General features: G+C 59.4%; 3 protein-coding genes across 4 annotated transcripts; 2 read left to right on the forward strand and 1 right to left on the reverse strand.

The window, feature by feature from the left end:
• The first annotated feature begins 6 nt into the window (after positions 1-6).
• On the forward strand, positions 7-11,814 carry BRPF1 (bromodomain and PHD finger containing 1). 2 transcript variants are annotated; one of them, XM_057390311.1, is made up of 13 exons: positions 7-670; positions 1,514-2,473; positions 4,736-4,892; positions 6,001-6,132; positions 6,473-6,601; positions 7,563-7,875; positions 8,350-8,664; positions 9,485-9,772; positions 9,862-10,009; positions 10,564-10,700; positions 10,791-10,909; positions 11,013-11,167; positions 11,234-11,814. In XM_057390311.1, exons 1-13 carry the CDS (start codon positions 75-77, stop codon positions 11,436-11,438), a joined length of 3,654 nt encoding a protein of 1,217 aa, XP_057246294.1. In that variant the 5' UTR covers positions 7-74; the 3' UTR covers positions 11,439-11,814. The 2 variants fall into 2 exon arrangements, with proteins under 2 accessions (XP_057246294.1, XP_057246295.1); XM_057390312.1 differs by having other exon boundaries at positions 11,255-11,812.
• A 78-nt stretch (positions 11,815-11,892) lies between these two features.
• On the forward strand, positions 11,893-13,605 carry OGG1 (8-oxoguanine DNA glycosylase). The gene is made up of 7 exons (XM_057390330.1): positions 11,893-12,230; positions 12,312-12,592; positions 12,669-12,848; positions 12,926-13,104; positions 13,177-13,318; positions 13,403-13,452; positions 13,534-13,605. Exons 1-7 carry the CDS (start codon positions 12,121-12,123, stop codon positions 13,603-13,605), a joined length of 1,014 nt encoding a protein of 337 aa, XP_057246313.1. The 5' UTR covers positions 11,893-12,120.
• A 407-nt stretch (positions 13,606-14,012) lies between these two features.
• On the reverse strand, positions 14,013-17,457 carry CAMK1 (calcium/calmodulin dependent protein kinase I). The gene is made up of 12 exons (XM_057390327.1): positions 17,426-17,457; positions 16,887-17,000; positions 16,024-16,155; positions 15,729-15,803; positions 15,515-15,653; positions 15,301-15,427; positions 15,131-15,206; positions 14,919-15,031; positions 14,731-14,809; positions 14,547-14,634; positions 14,334-14,460; positions 14,013-14,256 (listed from the first exon to the last, which is right to left on the reverse strand). Exons 2-12 carry the CDS (start codon positions 16,970-16,972, stop codon positions 14,201-14,203), a joined length of 1,098 nt encoding a protein of 365 aa, XP_057246310.1. The 5' UTR covers positions 16,973-17,000; positions 17,426-17,457; the 3' UTR covers positions 14,013-14,200.
• Positions 17,458-17,463: the final 6 nt, after the last annotated feature.

The following is a 17,463-nucleotide window of genomic DNA, read 5'->3' on the forward strand; positions in this document are numbered from 1 at the left end:
GGCCGGGGCCCGGGGAGGGGGCGGCGGGGCGGGGGGCCTGGCCCGGCCCGGCCTCGGCTCCCCGCGGCCCCGCCATGGGCGTAGACTTCGACGTGAAGACCTTCTGCCACAACCTGCGGGCCACCAAGCCGCCGTACGAGTGCCCGGTGGGCACCTGCCGCAAGATCTACAAGAGCTACAGCGGGATCGAGTACCACCTGTACCATTATGACCACGACAACCCGCCCCCGCCCCAGCACACCCCCCTGCGCAAGCACAAGAAGAAGGGGCGCCAGGCCCGCGCCGCCAACAAGCAGTCGCCCAGCCCCTCCGAGACGTCCCAGTCGCCCGGCCGAGAGGTGATGACCTACGCCCAGGCCCAGCGCATGGTGGAGGTGGACCTGCATGGCCGCGTCCACCGCATCAGCATCTTCGATAATCTCGACGTGGTGTCCGAGGACGAGGATGTTCCCGAGGAGGTGCCCGAGAATGGGAGCAATAAGGAGAACACGGAGACGCAGAGCGTCCCACCTAAATCTGGGAAGCACAAGAACAAGGAGAAGCGCAAGGACTCCAACCACCATCACCACAATGCTTCGGCCAGCACTACCCCCAAGCTGCCCGAGGTGGTGTACCGAGAGCTGGAGCAGGATACCCCTGATGCCCCGCCTCGTCCCACCTCGTACTACAGGTATTGTTTGTGACTGGGGGCAAGGAGACTCCCAGGCTCATGCCCTGGGTCTGGAGGTGGAATTGGCCTCTCTTTATTCAAGTGGCTTGCCCCCAGTTCCTGGAAGTGGCCTCTCTCTGTCTCTCCCAGATCCCACAGAGGTAGCTGTCCCATGGCTTCAGGCTCCTGGGGYTCTGCCAGGTGTCACATCACAGTTCTGAGGGGTCTGTGCATCTACAGAGCTCTCAGTAACTGCTTAGGCTGTTGCCCACAGTTTGATTGCTGCGCTGTTTCCTTACTGGAACAGCATGTGCAGTCATAACAAAACCCAAATGTGTCTGTTTGCCGCTCATTCAGCTCTCCGGAGCTATGCTGGGTTAGTTTCATAGCCCTTCAGCACCAAGGTGTAACGGTAGGATCTGTCTGTGGGCATAATTCTTAATTACTATCCTATGGTACTCTGTGAGAGATTTGGTGAGTGCAGTGGCCCTGGTTAATACCTCAGGCAGGAGTTAACGCAGCCACCTCACTGGAATTAATGAAATATGGTGGCTCCATGCATGCTTATCATGTTTTGGTTGTGAGGCTGCTGCCTCCAGAGCACTGGCACTTGCTGGGTGGTACATGCAGGCCCCCTCCTTGCACTGGTGAGTCTCCAAGGCCTGACCTTGCCCCTTAGAGCAGTGTTGTTTTGTCTCCAAGCTGCTGCTGTGCTGCTGCGCTACTTGTCCCTGTTTTTGTTTTGACTTACGGCTCAGAGTGAGCAATTGAACATTCCCTCAGCCACAGACAAGTCTTGGAGTTGGGGCTCAGCAGTTCCAGCTGTGTCAAACATACCCTCACTTTCCCGTGCTGTCCTTCCAGGTACATTGAGAAGTCAGCAGAGGAGCTGGATGAGGAGGTGGAGTACGACATGGATGAAGAGGATTACATCTGGCTGGACATCATGAATGAGAGGCGGAAGAACGARGGCGTGAGTCCTATTCCCCAGGAGATCTTTGAATACCTGATGGACCGGCTAGAGAAGGAATCCTATTTTGAGAGCCACAACAAGGGGGACCCAAACGCCTTGGTGGATGAGGATGCCGTCTGCTGCATTTGCAACGATGGGGAGTGTCAGAACAGCAATGTCATCCTCTTCTGCGACATGTGCAACCTGGCTGTGCACCAGGAGTGCTATGGAGTGCCCTATATCCCCGAGGGACAGTGGCTCTGCAGACGGTGCCTGCAGTCACCCTCACGCGCTGTGGACTGCGCCCTCTGCCCAAACAAGGGGGGGGCCTTCAAGCAGACGGACGATGGGCGCTGGGCACAYGTGGTCTGTGCCCTCTGGATCCCAGAGGTGTGCTTTGCCAACACCGTCTTCCTGGAGCCCATCGACAGCATCGAGCACATCCCGCCCGCACGCTGGAAGCTGACCTGTTACATTTGTAAGCAGCGTGGTTCTGGGGCTTGCATCCAGTGCCACAAAGCCAACTGCTACACTGCCTTCCATGTCACCTGTGCCCAGCAGGCCGGGCTGTACATGAAGATGGAGCCCGTCCGGGAGACGGGTGCCAATGGAACCTCCTTCAGTGTGCGCAAAACTGCCTACTGCGATATCCATACACCACCAGGCTCTGTGCGCAGGCTTCCCGCCCTGTCCCACAGCGAGGGGGAGGAGGAGGATGAGGAGGAAGAGGAGGAGGGGAAGGGCTGGAGCTCTGAGAAAGTCAAAAAAGCAAAGGCCAAGTCTAGGATCAAGATGAAGAAGGCACGGAAGATCCTGGCAGAGAAACGAGCTGCAGCACCCGTGGTTTCTGTGCCCTGCATCCCCCCCCACAGGTACAGCCTGCCACCCTCCCCAGAGTGGGGAGAAATTTCTCCTTTTCTCCMTGCCTTGTGTCCTGTTTTCCATGTCAGCATTATCCTGTTCCTCTCCTTAGCTGTTTGCACAGGTACTTCTCGCTTTGTTATCGCAGAGGGCTGCGGTGGTTTCCTCTGTGAGTCCTGCAGAGAGGCAGAGCCATGCACTGCCCAGGTGTCTGCGCCCTCGGCAGGGCAGGAAATAGTGCTGTAGTTTAACAGCAGAGAGTGAACTTGGCCGGATGCATCACGAAGCAGCTGGGGGTTCCCAGCACTCCTTTCCTGTTGTGCTGACCTCAGGCACTGGAGTAAAYGAGGCAGGGAGGAGGGAATTACTCTCCTTTCTGCCGAGGTCTGTTTTCTCCTGAGGCTGTGTCAGGCAAAAGACAGAAGGGTGAAGCGATTCCAGCCTGGGAAATGGGCTAATYCCAGGGTTATTTTGGCTCTGGAGCAGAGAGGTCTGGAACTGGGATCCCTGTGCTCTGCTGAGCAGAGCTCATCCATCCCAGCAGCCACGTACTCCTTGCTGTGCTTCCTCCGTGTTCTGTGCCAGGCACAGCAACAGCTGCTTCTTCTCAGTGCTGCCTGTTGGAGTGGGGCCGGGCGGCTGTGGGTGCTGAAAGCTGCCTGTGAGGAGGGGTGGCTGGAGAGCACCAGGACTCCTGCCTGCCAAGGAACACAGCAGCCCTAAGGCTGGCTCCCCAGCACGAGGCCTTGCGAGGGGTTGTGTTTCTGTCACATTCCAAACCCGTGGTTTCATGGGAAGGTACAAATACCCTGTAGTTACAGGTGCAACTGCTTTGTGTCTTGCTCTTGATAGATTGTTGGGCTGGCATGCAAATCCCAAATGAAGAGCATCTAAGAGCCTTGCCAGAATTTGTCAGTGTATAACTGGGTGTCCTCAGAAGTGTGTAAAAGCATGTAAGGGCATCCTAGGATGTTTTTGGATCCCATTGTCACCCTGCAGCAGGCGACACACAGCTGAAGCACAGCTTGGGCATGAAARCGTTTGCTTTTGTGGTGGTGAGCCATCAATCCTGAGCTGCTGAGCTGTCCTCCTCCCTGTAGCAAGAGCTGTGCTGGGGCTGTGTCTGTAGGACACCATCAAGACCCTCAGACCCTCARGACRCTAACTCCTGTGCAGTTGAAAGGGMGCACATGGAAGCCRTGGGCTGTGCTCTCTGGGCTGCGTTCTGATGACTTGGGGAGGCAGATCTCTGCCACAAGGCTGCTGGCTTTTTGCCACAGTCTGTTTGTGTCCCAGCCTTAATGTTTTTGCTCACTTGCGGCTTGCTCCATAGCCAGAGCCTCTTTTCTTATGTGTGGACACATTGGCAGGCAGTTTGTAGGTTCTTGCTGCTRTCATGCTCACAGTAAAACCCACACTGAGCTAGAAGCTGTTAACCTCTCCCCAGGCCTTCCTGTTGGGATTAATTTTCAAGGGCTGTTGCCAGAATGCCAAATGTCTTCCTGTGGGAGTTGTGCTTTGCCAGTGATGGCACATGAAGCTGCTGTTCCCAGCCTCTCAGCTGAGGCTGATGCAGGTTGGGTCATCCTCTGGGAAGAGCTGTCCCTGGAAGATGGGGAGATGCTGAGGGTTCATCCCTTCAGCTCTGCTAATAGGATATCTCTGTCCAGCTGTGCTGAACGAGGCTGTCCCAGCCCCTCCAGACTATCTGCTGTTGKAGGAAGTAAGAAATCCCTTTTGTGGTGTTTTGGTCTGTTTAGGATATTCTTGGATGTCGCCTCTGTTGTACTCATGCCTCCTTCTTCCTCCTCATGCTTTTCCAGGGCTTGAGTTTCTCTGGTAACATTTGGCCAGATCTCTGTCACAATATGTGGCCCTCAGCCARGTAATAATGGTGTTGGCATAGCAGCACTGTAAYACTCATGGTCTCAGGGACCATGGGAGCTGTTAAAGGTCCAGCCCCCAGTGTGGCTGTCTTGTACCCTAACCTGCCCTGGCTTTGCCCAAAAGTTGACCGGAAGTAGAAAGGAAAAAGTCTGTTAGGGAGAAGCAAGGCTGCTGCACATTTCCTGGCATCCTCTGTTGTGCCTATCCTGTGTGACTTGGTATTACAGAAAGTCCTGCCATGGAAAAGGGTGCTCTCTACCTGAGGAGCTTGTCAGCTGCTCTCAGGTGGCCTTGCTGCTGTATGTCCCTTGCCATATAGCAGGGACTTCCCTTGCAGCAGCCCGGCTTGTCTTGTTGATGGACTCTGGTTCCTCTCCTTTCCTCAGGCTCAGTAAGATTACAAACCGTTTAACCATCCAGAGGAAGAGCCAGTTCATGCAGAGGCTGCACAGCTACTGGACTCTGAAGAGACAGTCCCGCAATGGTGTCCCCCTGCTCCGCCGCCTTCAGACACACTTGCAGTCTCAGCGAAACTGCGACCAGGTAAGGGCTGCCTGTTGGGGGGCTGCAGGGAACCCTGGCTGTGTGCGTGCTTCCTGCGCCTTTGGAGCTGTGGGCTCGGAGCCTTTGCTGCATGCAATGCCTGCAGGTGTGGAATGGGGGTCAGGGGTAGGAGCTTTCAGACRAGGAAAGGGCACACCCAGCTGCTTTTTCTGCTTCATCTTCTCCTTCGTTTTAGTGTTTAAAGAATTGCCAGGCAGCGATGCAACTGGCAGCCTGCCATGGGAAGGGAATCCAGTCCTCTCAGGCTGCCACGCTGAAGGTAGCTCCTTTCTCGTGCCTGCATTTAGCCAGTGGTGATGGCAAACCTGTCAGAAATGGCTCTAGTATGAGACCAGTGTGTCAGGCAGTATTGGGAGAGATGGCCGAGGATGTCCATAAAGAGTCTTGTAAGGAACCTCGCTTCCAGTTTCTGTTACAGCTCCAGAAGTGTTCCCTCTGGGTGTTGCTTCCAGCCCACAGTCTGCCTCAGCCCACAGTCAGTACTTCACAGATGTGAAAGTCTCTGGTGCCAGAGAGGAAGATTTTTCTTCTGGCTCCCTGTCTGAGCTCTAAATCTTTCTTTCTGAGCTCTTTGATGACTGTGACTGGGCAGAGGTTTCTCCTGCTTTTGGCTGTTGTTATTTATTCTTGCTGGAGCAGTGTTGAGACTGCTTCTGCTCAGGTTTGGCTATGGCAGGATAGAAGTTGTCATTTTTTTTGGTGCTCCAGAAAGCAATCCATTCTGGTGAGAGAGCTGTGTTCCCTTTTTTTCCTGTTACATTTTGCCYGRGCTRTGAGCAGCAGCACAGACCTTTTGGSCAGCTGCAGGCAGTCAGTCATGTTAGGAAGAGTATTTCCAGAGGCTCAGGATGTCCACCTCCTAAAATCCTAAAGGCTTGGTGACCAAGGGCCAGGTATTTTACTCTGGCCAGAGRTCAGACTGGTCCTGAATCACCTGCCTCGGTTACAAGAAGGGAGCTGTGACCTTCGCTGGACCAGCAGGTCAGGCATGCTGGTTCCCTTTGCCAGGGAAGAGCCCCAGTACAGTCAGGAAGGTAGAGATGGGAGCACATCTTCTGTCRGCTCATGGTCTCTGATGTTTCCACAGAGAGACACTGAGGATAAGAACTGGGCCCTGAAGGAGCAGCTGAAGTCATGGCAGCGCCTGCGCCATGACCTCGAGCGCGCGCGCTTGCTGGTGGAGCTGATACGCAAGCGGGAGAAGCTCAAGAGAGAGACGGTAACGATTGTCCCTCCTCGGGGGACTGCTGGGGTGGGCATCAGCAGGGGCTCTTTAGAGTGCTGTAGGTGTGCCAGGGTCCCCTCGGCCGGGCTGCACTCTGCTCTGATGGCTCCAAGCAAAGGTGGCTGCTCTGCAAGGCACAGGTGGGATGCACAGGTGCTGGAGCCGGTGTTACACCTCTGCTCCCCAGAAACGGGGATGAGGGGCAATCCCTGCCCCTCAGCAGGGAGAGGAGAGGGGTTGCTGTCCTGCAGGGCTGCACTGCTGCTCCCTGGAGACAATCCTCACTGCCTGGCTGGGGCTGGTGGCTCAGCACTGCTCTGTTCCTTTGTTTCAGATCAAAGTGCAGCAGGTGGCACTGGAAATGCAGCTGACCCCCTTCCTCATCCTCCTCCGCAAGACGCTTGAGCAGCTGCAGGAGAAAGACACAGGCAACATCTTCAGCGAGCCGGTCCCTCTGTCTGAGGTAACAGAAATCTACGAAGTAAGAACCCCCTCCCCCAGATTTCTACTTCACTCAAACTTGTCCCTTGCTCATGCCAAGGGCTACCCAGAGTGTGCTCTGGTCCAGAAGATCCCTGAGCAGCCTGGTACTTGTTCATGCATCCCAGCACCCCTCAGTCACCCAAGGGGAGTGTACAGCAATGCACCTCCTGGGTGAGCCAAATGCAAAACAGCTGAGCTTGTGACAGCTGGGATCRCAGCACTTGGCTCTTCTTCTGCCTGTGCCATCCCAGAGTCTGTGAGCAGTTGGGGATTCCCACTGGGAAAGGCAGAATGCCATCTGGCATGCTCTTACCTATCGTCTTACGAAGGCCTCTGCTAGGTGACTGACTGAGCCCAGCACAGAGATGGGTTTAACCCTCTGACTGTCACTGCTGCAGGCAGGGGAGATAATTCCTGAAACTGTCACTGAGTCCCTGCCTGGGAATGTGGGGAAAGTCCACATGGTCTCTGCAAGTTACTGACAGCAGGTCAGCATGGAGTCATCCGAGCAGAGCTGGGGAGGAGGCTGCGCCATCCCAMCTGCAGCCAGTGCTGCCACCTGAACCACTCTGTTTTACCTTTTGCACTCACTCTCTCCCCTGGGGCTGCACTTGCAGCTCCCTCTCCAGGGAACAGCCTGTAGCATACTGGATCCCAGCTGTCTGCAGGCAGGAGTTGAGGACAGGATGCTGGCGTGTGTGCTGGAGCCATAAAAACGCTTCCGAGTGCATATCCGCTCTAACAGGTTGAGCACAGCACATGGGCTGCCTAGTCTGGAGGCGTTGCTATTCCTCAAGCTGCAAAAGCAGACGGCATTCCCCGATGTGCATTTGGGCAGAGCACAGGAAGCAATACCTGATTCCTCTAACAACTGTTTTCTTGGAGCAGGTACTGCTAACTGTAGCTCCTGGGCTCTTAGCTCTGGCTTTTTCCTCATGCAGGTCCCAGACTACCTGGATCACATCAAGAAGCCGATGGATTTTCAGACAATGAAACAAAATCTGGAAGCCTATCGCTATCTGAATTTCGATGACTTCGAGGAGGATTTCAACCTGATTATCAACAACTGTTTGAAATACAATGCCAAAGACACAATCTTCTACCGGGCAGCCATCCGTCTCCGGGAGCAAGGAGGTGCCGTGCTCCGGCAGGCTCGCCGGCAGGCAGAGAAGATGGGCATTGACTTCGAGACAGGCATGCATTTCCCCCACTGTGTAACCGTGGAAGAGGCTCCAGTCCAAGATATTGAGGATGGTGGGTATTCATCCCCTGTCCTGGGGTATGAGGGCTACTCAGAGTAATCTGAGCAGAGTCAAGGCACCCAAGAATATGAGCTGCCTCCTCTGGGAGTTTAAGTCGAATGCTGGACTGTGTGTCCCCACTCCCCAGAGAGCTGCTGGTTTTGCTAGCCAGCTACCTGTGAGCCCCATTAGGCAGTGGTTTGTCTGTGTGTCCTTTTGTGTCCTTGTTCCAGACGATGTGAACCCTGCTATTCTCCACCCCGCTGATCAGCCTGCTTTCCCCAGCAGTTGCAACTGGCTGATTTCCCACAGGGYTTCTTCTCTTGATCTTTTAGGGTGACTTCCCTAAAGGGTTCACAGGAGTTTGGTGCCATATCACCTCCTTCTCCTGTGCTGGGAACCTGGATTGCCTCATTCCCTTTCAGGTAGAAGAGCTCCAATGAGTTCCTGATTTCTTTCATCCATCTCTTCCTCTTTGTTTCCCCAGAAGATGTGCGGCTGCTGCTCTCAGAGAATCAGAAGCACCTGCCCTTGGAGGAGCAGCTGAAGATCCTGCTGGAGCGGCTGGATGAGGTCAATGCTGGCAAGCAGAGCATAGGACGGTCCCGCCGGGCCAAGATGATCAAGAAGGAGATCACAGTCCTACGGCGGAAGCTCGCGCACCCACGGGAGCTGGGCCGGGACGGGCTGGAGCGGCACAGCTCCTCTGCCAGGGGAGTCTTGCAGTCCCACAACCCCTGCGAGAAGGACCTGCAGACAGACAGTGCTGCGGAGGAGAGCAGCAGCCAGGAGACTGGCAAAGGTAATGCTCYCTCCAGAACTGCCAGTCTGGGGAGCTGCCTCTTGTGGGACAGTCCCTTAACCCCCATTCCCCTGTGGTGATACCTTGTTTCCAGTAGTGCCTTCCTTAGGGGTGAGTACGATGTCAGTGCCTCCCCAGGCTGCCCCCCACCATGTTCAGTGGATAGTTTGTAATGAGCTGTACCCGTCAAGCAGGGGGCATTGGCAGATGAAGGAGGCCACGTCCTGTGTCTGGAACAGCCACAGCCTGCTGTGTGTTTGCCCGTAGGGAGGGTTGGCAGGTCGCTGGTATTCACAGGTGTGGTCAGCACTCACCTGGTAAACTCATGTCCTTGTCAGTCAAGGAATGGCATGTTGTTCCAGAGACTGACAGTTCCAGTGTGTGATGTGGGGCATGAGGTGGATTGTTTCCTCTAGCCAGGCCCTGTCAGATTGGCCATGTTGCCTGGTTTCTCTAGGGGCATTATGGAGCAGGCTGCCTTCAGTGYCCCTTCCTGCCTGAGGGCATGGGAGGAAGGTACACTGACTGCCTAGCTCCAACTGCTCTCCCAGGGCTGAGTTGGAACACAGGCCAGCTGCCAGCTCCCCTGAACTGGGCTCTGGGGAGCACAGCAAAAGCTCCRGGCAGAGCTTCCACATGTCACTGGGGGTTTGCCACCTCTGCATCCTGGTCCTGTCTTCTAATCACTGGGAAAAGCCAGTTCTGCAGTCAGGGAGGATCTTCTTAGATAATGTTCCCAAGAAATGAAGCTGTGTCTTGATGCCACTGCTATGCAGTCCTTGCCATCAGCATTGCAGCTGACACCTTCTCCCTCTTCCAGGTCTGGGTCCCAATTCTTCTTCTACCCCAGCACATGAAGTTGGCMGGAGGACCTCTGTGCTCTTCTCCAAGAAGAACCCTAAAACTGCAGGCCCTCCAAAACGTCCAGGACGCCCCCCAAAGAATCGAGACAGCCAGATCACTCCTGGGCATGGGAACAGCCCCATTGGGCCMCCCCAGCTGCCAATAATGGGGTCCTCCCAGCGGCAGAGGAAGCGAGGGCGAAGCCCGCGCCCCAGCTCCAGCTCGGACAGTGACAGTGACAAGTCCACGGAGGATGCTACCATGGGTGGGTGTAGCTGGGCACCCATGGGCCTGCTGGCAGTGCATGGCAGGCTCTGGTGCAGTGGTAATGCTCTTTGTTGGGGTGTTTTTCAGACCTGCCAGCTAACGGTTTCAGCAGCGGGAACCAGCCCGTGAAGAAGAGCTTCCTGGTGTACCGCAACGACTGCAATCTTCCCCGGAGCAGCTCCGACTCGGAGTCCAGCAGCAGCAGCAGCAGCAGCGCTGCCTCAGACCGCACCAGGTACCATCCCTGGCCCAGCTCTGATGACAGTGGTGTCACCCAGGGTGGCAGTGGGCAGCTTTCAGSCTTGAATTGCCTGAACCCTGGAACCCCCTTTGGAGGTTCCTGTCTCTGTCATCCTTCTGCAGCCTGGCTGTTAATCCTTAGAAATCTGCAGGGTTTGGGCCTTTTTTAATGTAAAACCTAAAGGCATGAGTGTGCAGCAAAGGGTTGTTAGGGAGCATGAACTGGGGAATTCCCTCTTGGCATAGCRGCTGCTCTGTCATTGGCCATTCCAGCAGCCAGCATCAGCAGGTTCCTGCCTGCACCTCTAATTTGGATCAGGGCAAAACTTACTGATCCCCTCAGGTGAAACTGGGTGAAGGTCTGGCTGACACCCTGACAGAAGCACCATCCCACCTTGCTGCCTGGTACCCCTGCTAAGTCCTTCCCAGTGCTGAGGCAAGCAGCTGGAGGCCATAAGCCYTGGTGTCCCACCCACCTGGCCCTCTGGAAAGCAGTTTCTGGAAGCTTAACACGACTTCTACTGATGGCTCTGCTCCCTATCTCTGCAGCACAACACCCTCCAAGCAGGGCAGAGGGAAACCCTCCTTCTCCCGGGTGAACTTCCCAGAGGACAGCAGTGAGGACACATCAGGGACGGAGAATGAGTCCTACTCCGTGGGCACAGGGCGAGGCGTGAGCCACGGCAGTAAGTACTGTGGCTGTGCAGCCGTGTGCCTGGCTGGCACTGTCACCTAGGGCCACACAGCTGACTCCCCTCCTTTCTCCTCCTGCACAGTGGTGCGTAAGGGCATGGGGCGTGGTGCAGGGTGGCTGTCTGAGGATGAAGATTCCTCCCTGGATGCCCTGGACCTGGTGTGGGCCAAGTGCCGGGGGTACCCCTCCTACCCGGCATTGGTGAGTACCGCCTGTTATCGGGGCCTCTGAAATCCACCTCCCCTCCCTGCAGACTGGCTCTTGGGGTCCCTGTTCTCTCACAGCTCTCCTGCTCTTTTGGCAGATCATTGACCCCAAGATGCCGCGGGAAGGCATGTTCCACCAYGGCGTCCCCATCCCCGTGCCCCCCTTGGAGGTGCTGAAGCTGGGGGAGCAGATGACTCAGGAAGCACGCGAGCACCTCTACCTTGTCCTCTTCTTTGACAACAAGCGCACTTGGTAAGGTCAGGGCGCTGAGGGCTTTGTGGGGGGGGTGTCCGGAGACGATTGTAACCCTCAAACGAGGTGGCCCCCTGCTCTCTGCAGGCAGTGGTTGCCCCGGACGAAGCTGGTGCCTCTGGGGGTGAACCAGGACCTGGACAAGGAGAAGATGCTGGAGGGCCGCAAGTCCAACATCCGCAAGTCGGTGCAGATCGCCTACCACCGCGCCATGCAGCACCGCAACAAGGTGCAGGGCGAGCAGAGCAGTGACTCCAGCGAGAGCGACTGAGCCGGCACCCGCYGGCCGCTCCCCCGCCGAATCTCAGGGCAAACGGGGCTCGGGGACCGCCCCCGCCCCCGTGCAGCTGGCCTGCACCCACGGGGGGACGGGGGACCGGGAGGGGTGGGGCCGGCCCCCCGCGCCCCCCCACTCTCCCATTCCCGGTGCCCGCTCCCCACAGCCCGCCGCTCCCCGGGATGCTGTTCTGGCCGCCGCCGTGTCCCAGGGCGGCCCCCCGCGCCCCGCACCCCCGTGCTGCCCCCCCCATCCCCGGGCCCAGCCCCTGGCCGGCCCCACGCTCGGACGTTGTTTGTATTTATTTTGAAGGAAGAAAAAAAAATCTATTGATTCTTAGAAAATAAACCTCCGCTGCGGAGCCGCGGCCGCTGCGGGCGGGGAGGGAGCGGGATGGGGAGCGGGGCGGACACGTGCGGCGGCGCCCGGCGCGCTTCCGGCTGCAGGCGGAAACGGGCGGGGAGCGGCGGGCGCTCCGCCCGCGGGGTTTCTCTATGGTGGGGAGCGGCGGGGCCGGGTGCGCATCTGCGGTACCGGGAGCGCGGGCGGGGACTCTTCGGGAACGGAACGGTGCGGGGCCGGGCCGAGGCTGTGGGGCAGCCTGAGGCGCAGCGCCGGGCGGTGCCTGACCCCGCCGCCCCCGCGGGCAGGGGCGCGCAATCGCTCCCCGGCCCCSATGAAGCTGCGCGATGCCCCGTCCGCCTGCCCGTCCCTGTGGCGCTGCCTGCCGTGCCCGCCGGCCGAGCTGCGCCTGGACCTGGTGCTCTCCTCGGGACAGAGYTTCCGGTGAGCCAGCCCGGCGGTCCCGGCGTCCCCCGGCCCAGCCCGGCGCGTCCGGGCCGGCCCCGACTCCCCCGTGTGCGGCAGGTGGTGGGAGAGCAGCCCGGGGGCCTGGACGGGTGTGCTGGGGGGGCGCGTCTGGACACTGCGGCAGGACGGGGACCAGCTCTGGTACACGGTGTACGGCGAGGAGGATGAGCATGAGGAGGAGCAGGATGGGTGTCCCGCCAAAGCAGCGAAGCTGGACGGTGCAGAGACRGACCGGATCCTGCGCGACTACTTCCAGCTGGACGTGGGGCTGTCGGCCCTGTACCGTGCCTGGGGGACGGCCGACCCCTTGTTCCGTAAGGTGGCCAGTGAATTCCCAGGTGAGGTGGCTCCACGGAGCTACCAGGGATGGCCATAGCACCGGCCCAGCATCCCCTCACCACATACTGTCTGCAGGGGTGCGGGTGCTGCGGCAGGACCCCGTCGAGTGCCTCTTCTCCTTCATCTGCACCTCCAACAACCACATTTCCCGCATCACTGCCATGATTGAGCGCCTCTGCCAAGCCTTTGGCCGCCGCCTCTGCTGCCTCGACGACCGGCCCTTCCACGCTTTCCCATCCCTCTCGGCACTCACAGGTGCATCTCCATCCCGCTGCTGCCGCTGCCATGGCCTCGCCTGTGCCCACTGACGTCCCTCTGCTGTGCCCCCGCAGGCGCTGATGCCGAGGCCCGGCTGCGGGCACTGGGTTTTGGGTACCGGGCCAAGTTTGTCAGCGGCAGTGCGCGGGCCATCGCCCAGGGGCTYGGCCCCGAGGGGCTGTGCCAGCTCCGCACCGCGCCTTATGCCGAGGCCAGGAAGGTGCTGTGTGCCCTGCCTGGTGTCGGTGCCAAGGTGAGTGCTGGGACGGTGGTGGGACAGGGAGTGAAGAGCAGCAGTGGGAGCTAACGGTGCTGCTGGTTGCAGGTGGCCGACTGCGTCTGCCTCTTGTCCCTGGACAAGGCGGAGGCAGTGCCAGTGGACACCCACGTCTGGCACATCGCACGGCAGCGCTAYGGTTTGGCATTGGGTGGCAAGAGCCTGACCCCCCGGGCCTACCAGGAGATCGGTGAGGGCAGGGCTGGGCCCTGACATGGGACCCTCAAGGATGGTGCTGGTGTCCCCCATGCTGATGTTCATGCTCTCTTCACAGGTGACTTCTTCCGGGAGCTGTGGGGCCCTCGTGCCGGCTGGGCGCAGGCAGTGAGTACCCCTGTTCCTGGCACCCTTGCTGGCACCCCTCTTGTGGCACCCAGCCGTGCCSACCCCATCATCTCACTCCAGGTCCTGTTCTGTGCTGACCTCCGCAAAGGCCAGAAGCCAGCTGGCAGCCAACATCAGGCCTGGGAGAACTGAGGCTGGAACAGCTACGGGGATGGGCCCCTCTAGGGACACCCCAGGAGGAACAGTGACTTGAGTGGGACACTGCAYGTGCTGCCAGACTGGGATGGAGGGGTGTGGGGGTGTGGGCAGCTGCCTGTCCCTGCCCCCTGTGTCCACAGGGGAAGCTGCTGCCCTGGGCAGTGAGGCTGGGGGTGGTCAGGCCTGTGTCCAGCTCCCTCAGTGCAGAGCTGAGCCAAGCACCTTTGGCCTCTTGTCTTTATTACAAGCAATAAAATAGAAACATCCATTTGGAAAATTGTCCTTGAACATGCTGGGGTTGGGGGTGTGGGATAGTGCCAGGCCGGGTGTGGACGGAGGCAAGGGGTGTGGGAAGGGGCCCGGGACACAGCCCCAAGCTGGGGGGGCTCTGTGGGGTGCTCCTGCCCTGATGCAGAACTCTGCTGTGAGCCTGCAGTGGGGGCAGCCCCACATACCCAGGGCAAGGAGAGCAGGGTGCCTCCACACTGCTTCCYCTGCTCCTGCACTGCAGAGCCCCCCATCCCACACGGTGCCCATGGGGGACTGGACGCCCCTGGGCCCCCYTGGCTGCGGTTACGTGGGGCCATCTTCAGTCTGGTGGGAGATGCTGAGCTCTGCTTGTGGGTGGGCGCCCACAGTCTGACCCTGCGGGGAGGAGTAGGGTGAGATCCTGGTGGCAGCCCCGAGGGSTATGGGATGGGGATAGGGGGTTTAGGACTCACCATTGCTGGTACTCCCAAGCAGCCGCTCGCCAGGGCTGGTGGGAGTCATCTGCCCAGGGACATCCTGGCTGGTTCCCAGCTGCAGCTTTCTCATGTGTCTCACCACCGCCGTGGCGTTGAAAGCTTGCTAATGACCCCACAGTGTCCRTCAATTGGTACAGGATGCCTGGGGCCTGCTGTACCCCCTAATACCCCCCAGCACCCCACACTCACCTTCCACTTGCTCTTTGCGAAGTTCTTCTTGATCTGTTCGCTCACTGACTGGTGGATGTTCTTGTCCAGGGCTGTGTCCCCGGCAATCCTGAAGCAAGAGAGGGGTCAGCAGGGGCCCCACTACCCATGGCTGMTGTGGGGTGAACTGGAGAGGGGAGCAGACAGGGGCCAGTCTCCCCCTTACCAGGGATGCTGCAGGGCTTGCTCACAGGTGAAGCGCTTGCTGGGATCCTTTTCCATCAGGTGCTGGATAAAGTCCTTGGCTGGGACAGGGCATGGAGCAGCTCTGAGTGCCTGTGCCCACCACTCTTCTAGGTACTGTGAAGCTGTGTCAGGCTCACAGCTCCCAGTGCCCTGGTGATCCCAGCTCACCTGAGTCTGAGATATCATCCCAGTAGGGTGAGTCGAATTCATACTCGGCCCGTAGGATCTGCTCGAAGAGCTTGGCATCGTTCTCATCATAGAAAGGGGGGTAACCGCAGAGCCTGGGGGGGCAGCGGGGAGGGGCACACTGGTCCTGGGCCGTCCCAAGGGGCCAGGCCCCCTGGAAGGGAAGGGAATGGGATGGGATGGGGAATACATACAGGATGTAGGCAATGACTCCGATGGACCAGCAATCCACTGCCTTGCTGTAGGGCTTCTGTGCCAGCACCTCGGGGGCTGGGGGGGATGGCAGGGGTGAGGGGGAACCCCAACCTGAGTGGGGACCCCAACCCCACACCTAGGGTGGTGACAGCCCACGGCWGGTGCTCACCCACATAGCCAGGGGTGCCACAGGCCGTGGACATGACACTGCCACAKCCCTCAATCTTCGACAGTCCGAAGTCGCTGATCATGATCTTGGAATCCTCGTCCATGCTGTAATAGAGCAGGTTCTCGGGCTGCAAGGAGAGGAGGGCACAGGGAGCAGTGACACTGGGATCTCCTCCCGCCACCACCATGACARTGCTGTGTGTGTCCCCCCTCACCTTCAGGTCGCGGTGGACGATGCCCATGTCATGCAGGTATTTGACAGCATCCAGGATCTGCCGGATCAGGGCGCTGGCATCCCGCTCAGTGTAGAAGCCTTTCTCCACAATGCGGTCGAAGAGCTCCCCCCCTGAGACCCTGCGGGGATGGGCAGCACCTGTCAGCACGGCCCCCCTGCCCCCAGCCCCTCTGGAGCCCCTCAGTGTCACTCACAGCTGCATGATGAGGTAGAGGTGGGTGCCACTCTCGTAGATGTCATCCAAGGCCACAATATTGGGGTGCTTGATCCTGCGGGGGGAGGCACAGGGGGTGAGAGGGCACCCGGGTGCCCCCACCCCAGCCCCCACGGGACAGGGAGCAGCCAGGCTCCGTGCCGCGGGGCATCACGCGCCACTGGCTATTTTGGGCATTGGCAATAACATGAGGCAATGGGTGCTGGCAGTGGGGGGCTGTGCCGGGTGTGGAGGTCGGGCACAGACCCCCACCCTGGTGCTGGGAYTGCCCCTACTTGTGGAGGACGGCAATCTCGTTCTCGATGCTGGTCTCCTTTCCCTCGAGTGCCTTCTTGGCGATGCACTTGATGGCCACGAGYTTCTGCGTCGCCTTCTCCTCCGCCAGGACCACCTCGGAGAAGGCCCCCCTGGGGAAGTGAGGGGTGAGCGGAGCATGGGGGCCGCCAGCCGGAGCTGCCGATGCCGCCATGCCATGATTGTCATGGCGACAGGCAGAAAGTGCAGCTATTTATAGGAGAAAAGCAAGCAGGAGCCGCCCGCTGAGATGGCCGGACACGGACCCTGCCAGCAATAGGATGCCTGGCACCCTCCGCCCTCCTGGTGTGGCTGCACCATCCCCGTATCAGGCAGGATAAGGCTGTGGTGTTGCCAGGGTTGAGCTATGCTGGGGCTGAGCCCCCAGGTGGGGTGCRGCAGCGCTGTCCTGTGCCATCCCGTGGCACCCAGGGCCACACAAAGGCTGAGACACCTGTCAAGAGCCAGCCAGAGCTGTTGGCAGTGCCCAGGTAGGGACCTGACAGGAGTGACAGGCAGYGCGTTCATGCTATGCTCGGCCCTAAGCCTTGACGTAATTAACCTACTAATCCAGTCTAAGAGCCTTAGGGTGCCATGGGCACCGCCAGGAACCTCTCTGCCAGCCGGGGGACCATCCTCAGGCACCCTCAGCACAGCACAGAGAACCAGCCAGCACCAGAGGGAGGTGGTACCTGTGCCCCACAGCATGTCCCTTCACGTGCCAGACCCACCTTGGGCCAGGATTTGAGTTGGTTCCACATGGCAGGTTGGGCAAAGCCTGAGGGGCCAGACCCATCACTGCGAGTGGGTTGTCACTGGTGTGTCACCCCAGTCTGCAACTCACGTGCCCAGGACATCTCGGAAATCATAGATCCGCTGAATATCCTCRGTCCTCTTCTTCCAGCTGGGTCCATCCTGCCCCAGCGGCATGGTGCCCAGTGGGGCCACCCACTCCCACCTGTGACACGAGTGGGGACAAGCTGTCAGCGTGCCGGGATGGCATGGTGACATGGGGGTGACCGGGTGCTACGGGGAGGCGATTGTCATCCTGGGCTGATGGGAACAAGCTGTGTCGACGCAGGAGTTTTGGCGCAGCTTGCCCCACTGGGGAAACATGCTGGGACCCTCCCGACGCCCGCCCATGGGGCGGGTGMGGAGCGGGCAGGCAGCGGGAGGGCCCAGACACACGCGTGGGTGTATTGGGGGGGTCCCCACCGCCATTCCGCAAGCCCGCCAGCTGGCACCGCCGCGCCGRGCGGGACACGCGTGAGAGCAGAGCTGCGTGGCGCGGGCGATGCGCAGCTCCACCGCCGCTACTCGGTGTCACGCGCGGGCACGGTCTCCGCGCGTGGGCACGCCGCCCCCGCCCCGCCCCGCCCTTACCGACGGCCCCGGCCCCGGGCCCCGCGGCGGAGCAGCGG

The sequence above is a fragment of the Malurus melanocephalus genome, unplaced genomic scaffold (assembly GCF_030028575.1).
Source record: "Malurus melanocephalus ecotype Western Australia unplaced genomic scaffold, MMel_1.1 scaffold_24, whole genome shotgun sequence".
NCBI classification, from domain to species: Eukaryota; Metazoa; Chordata; class Aves; order Passeriformes; family Maluridae; genus Malurus; species Malurus melanocephalus.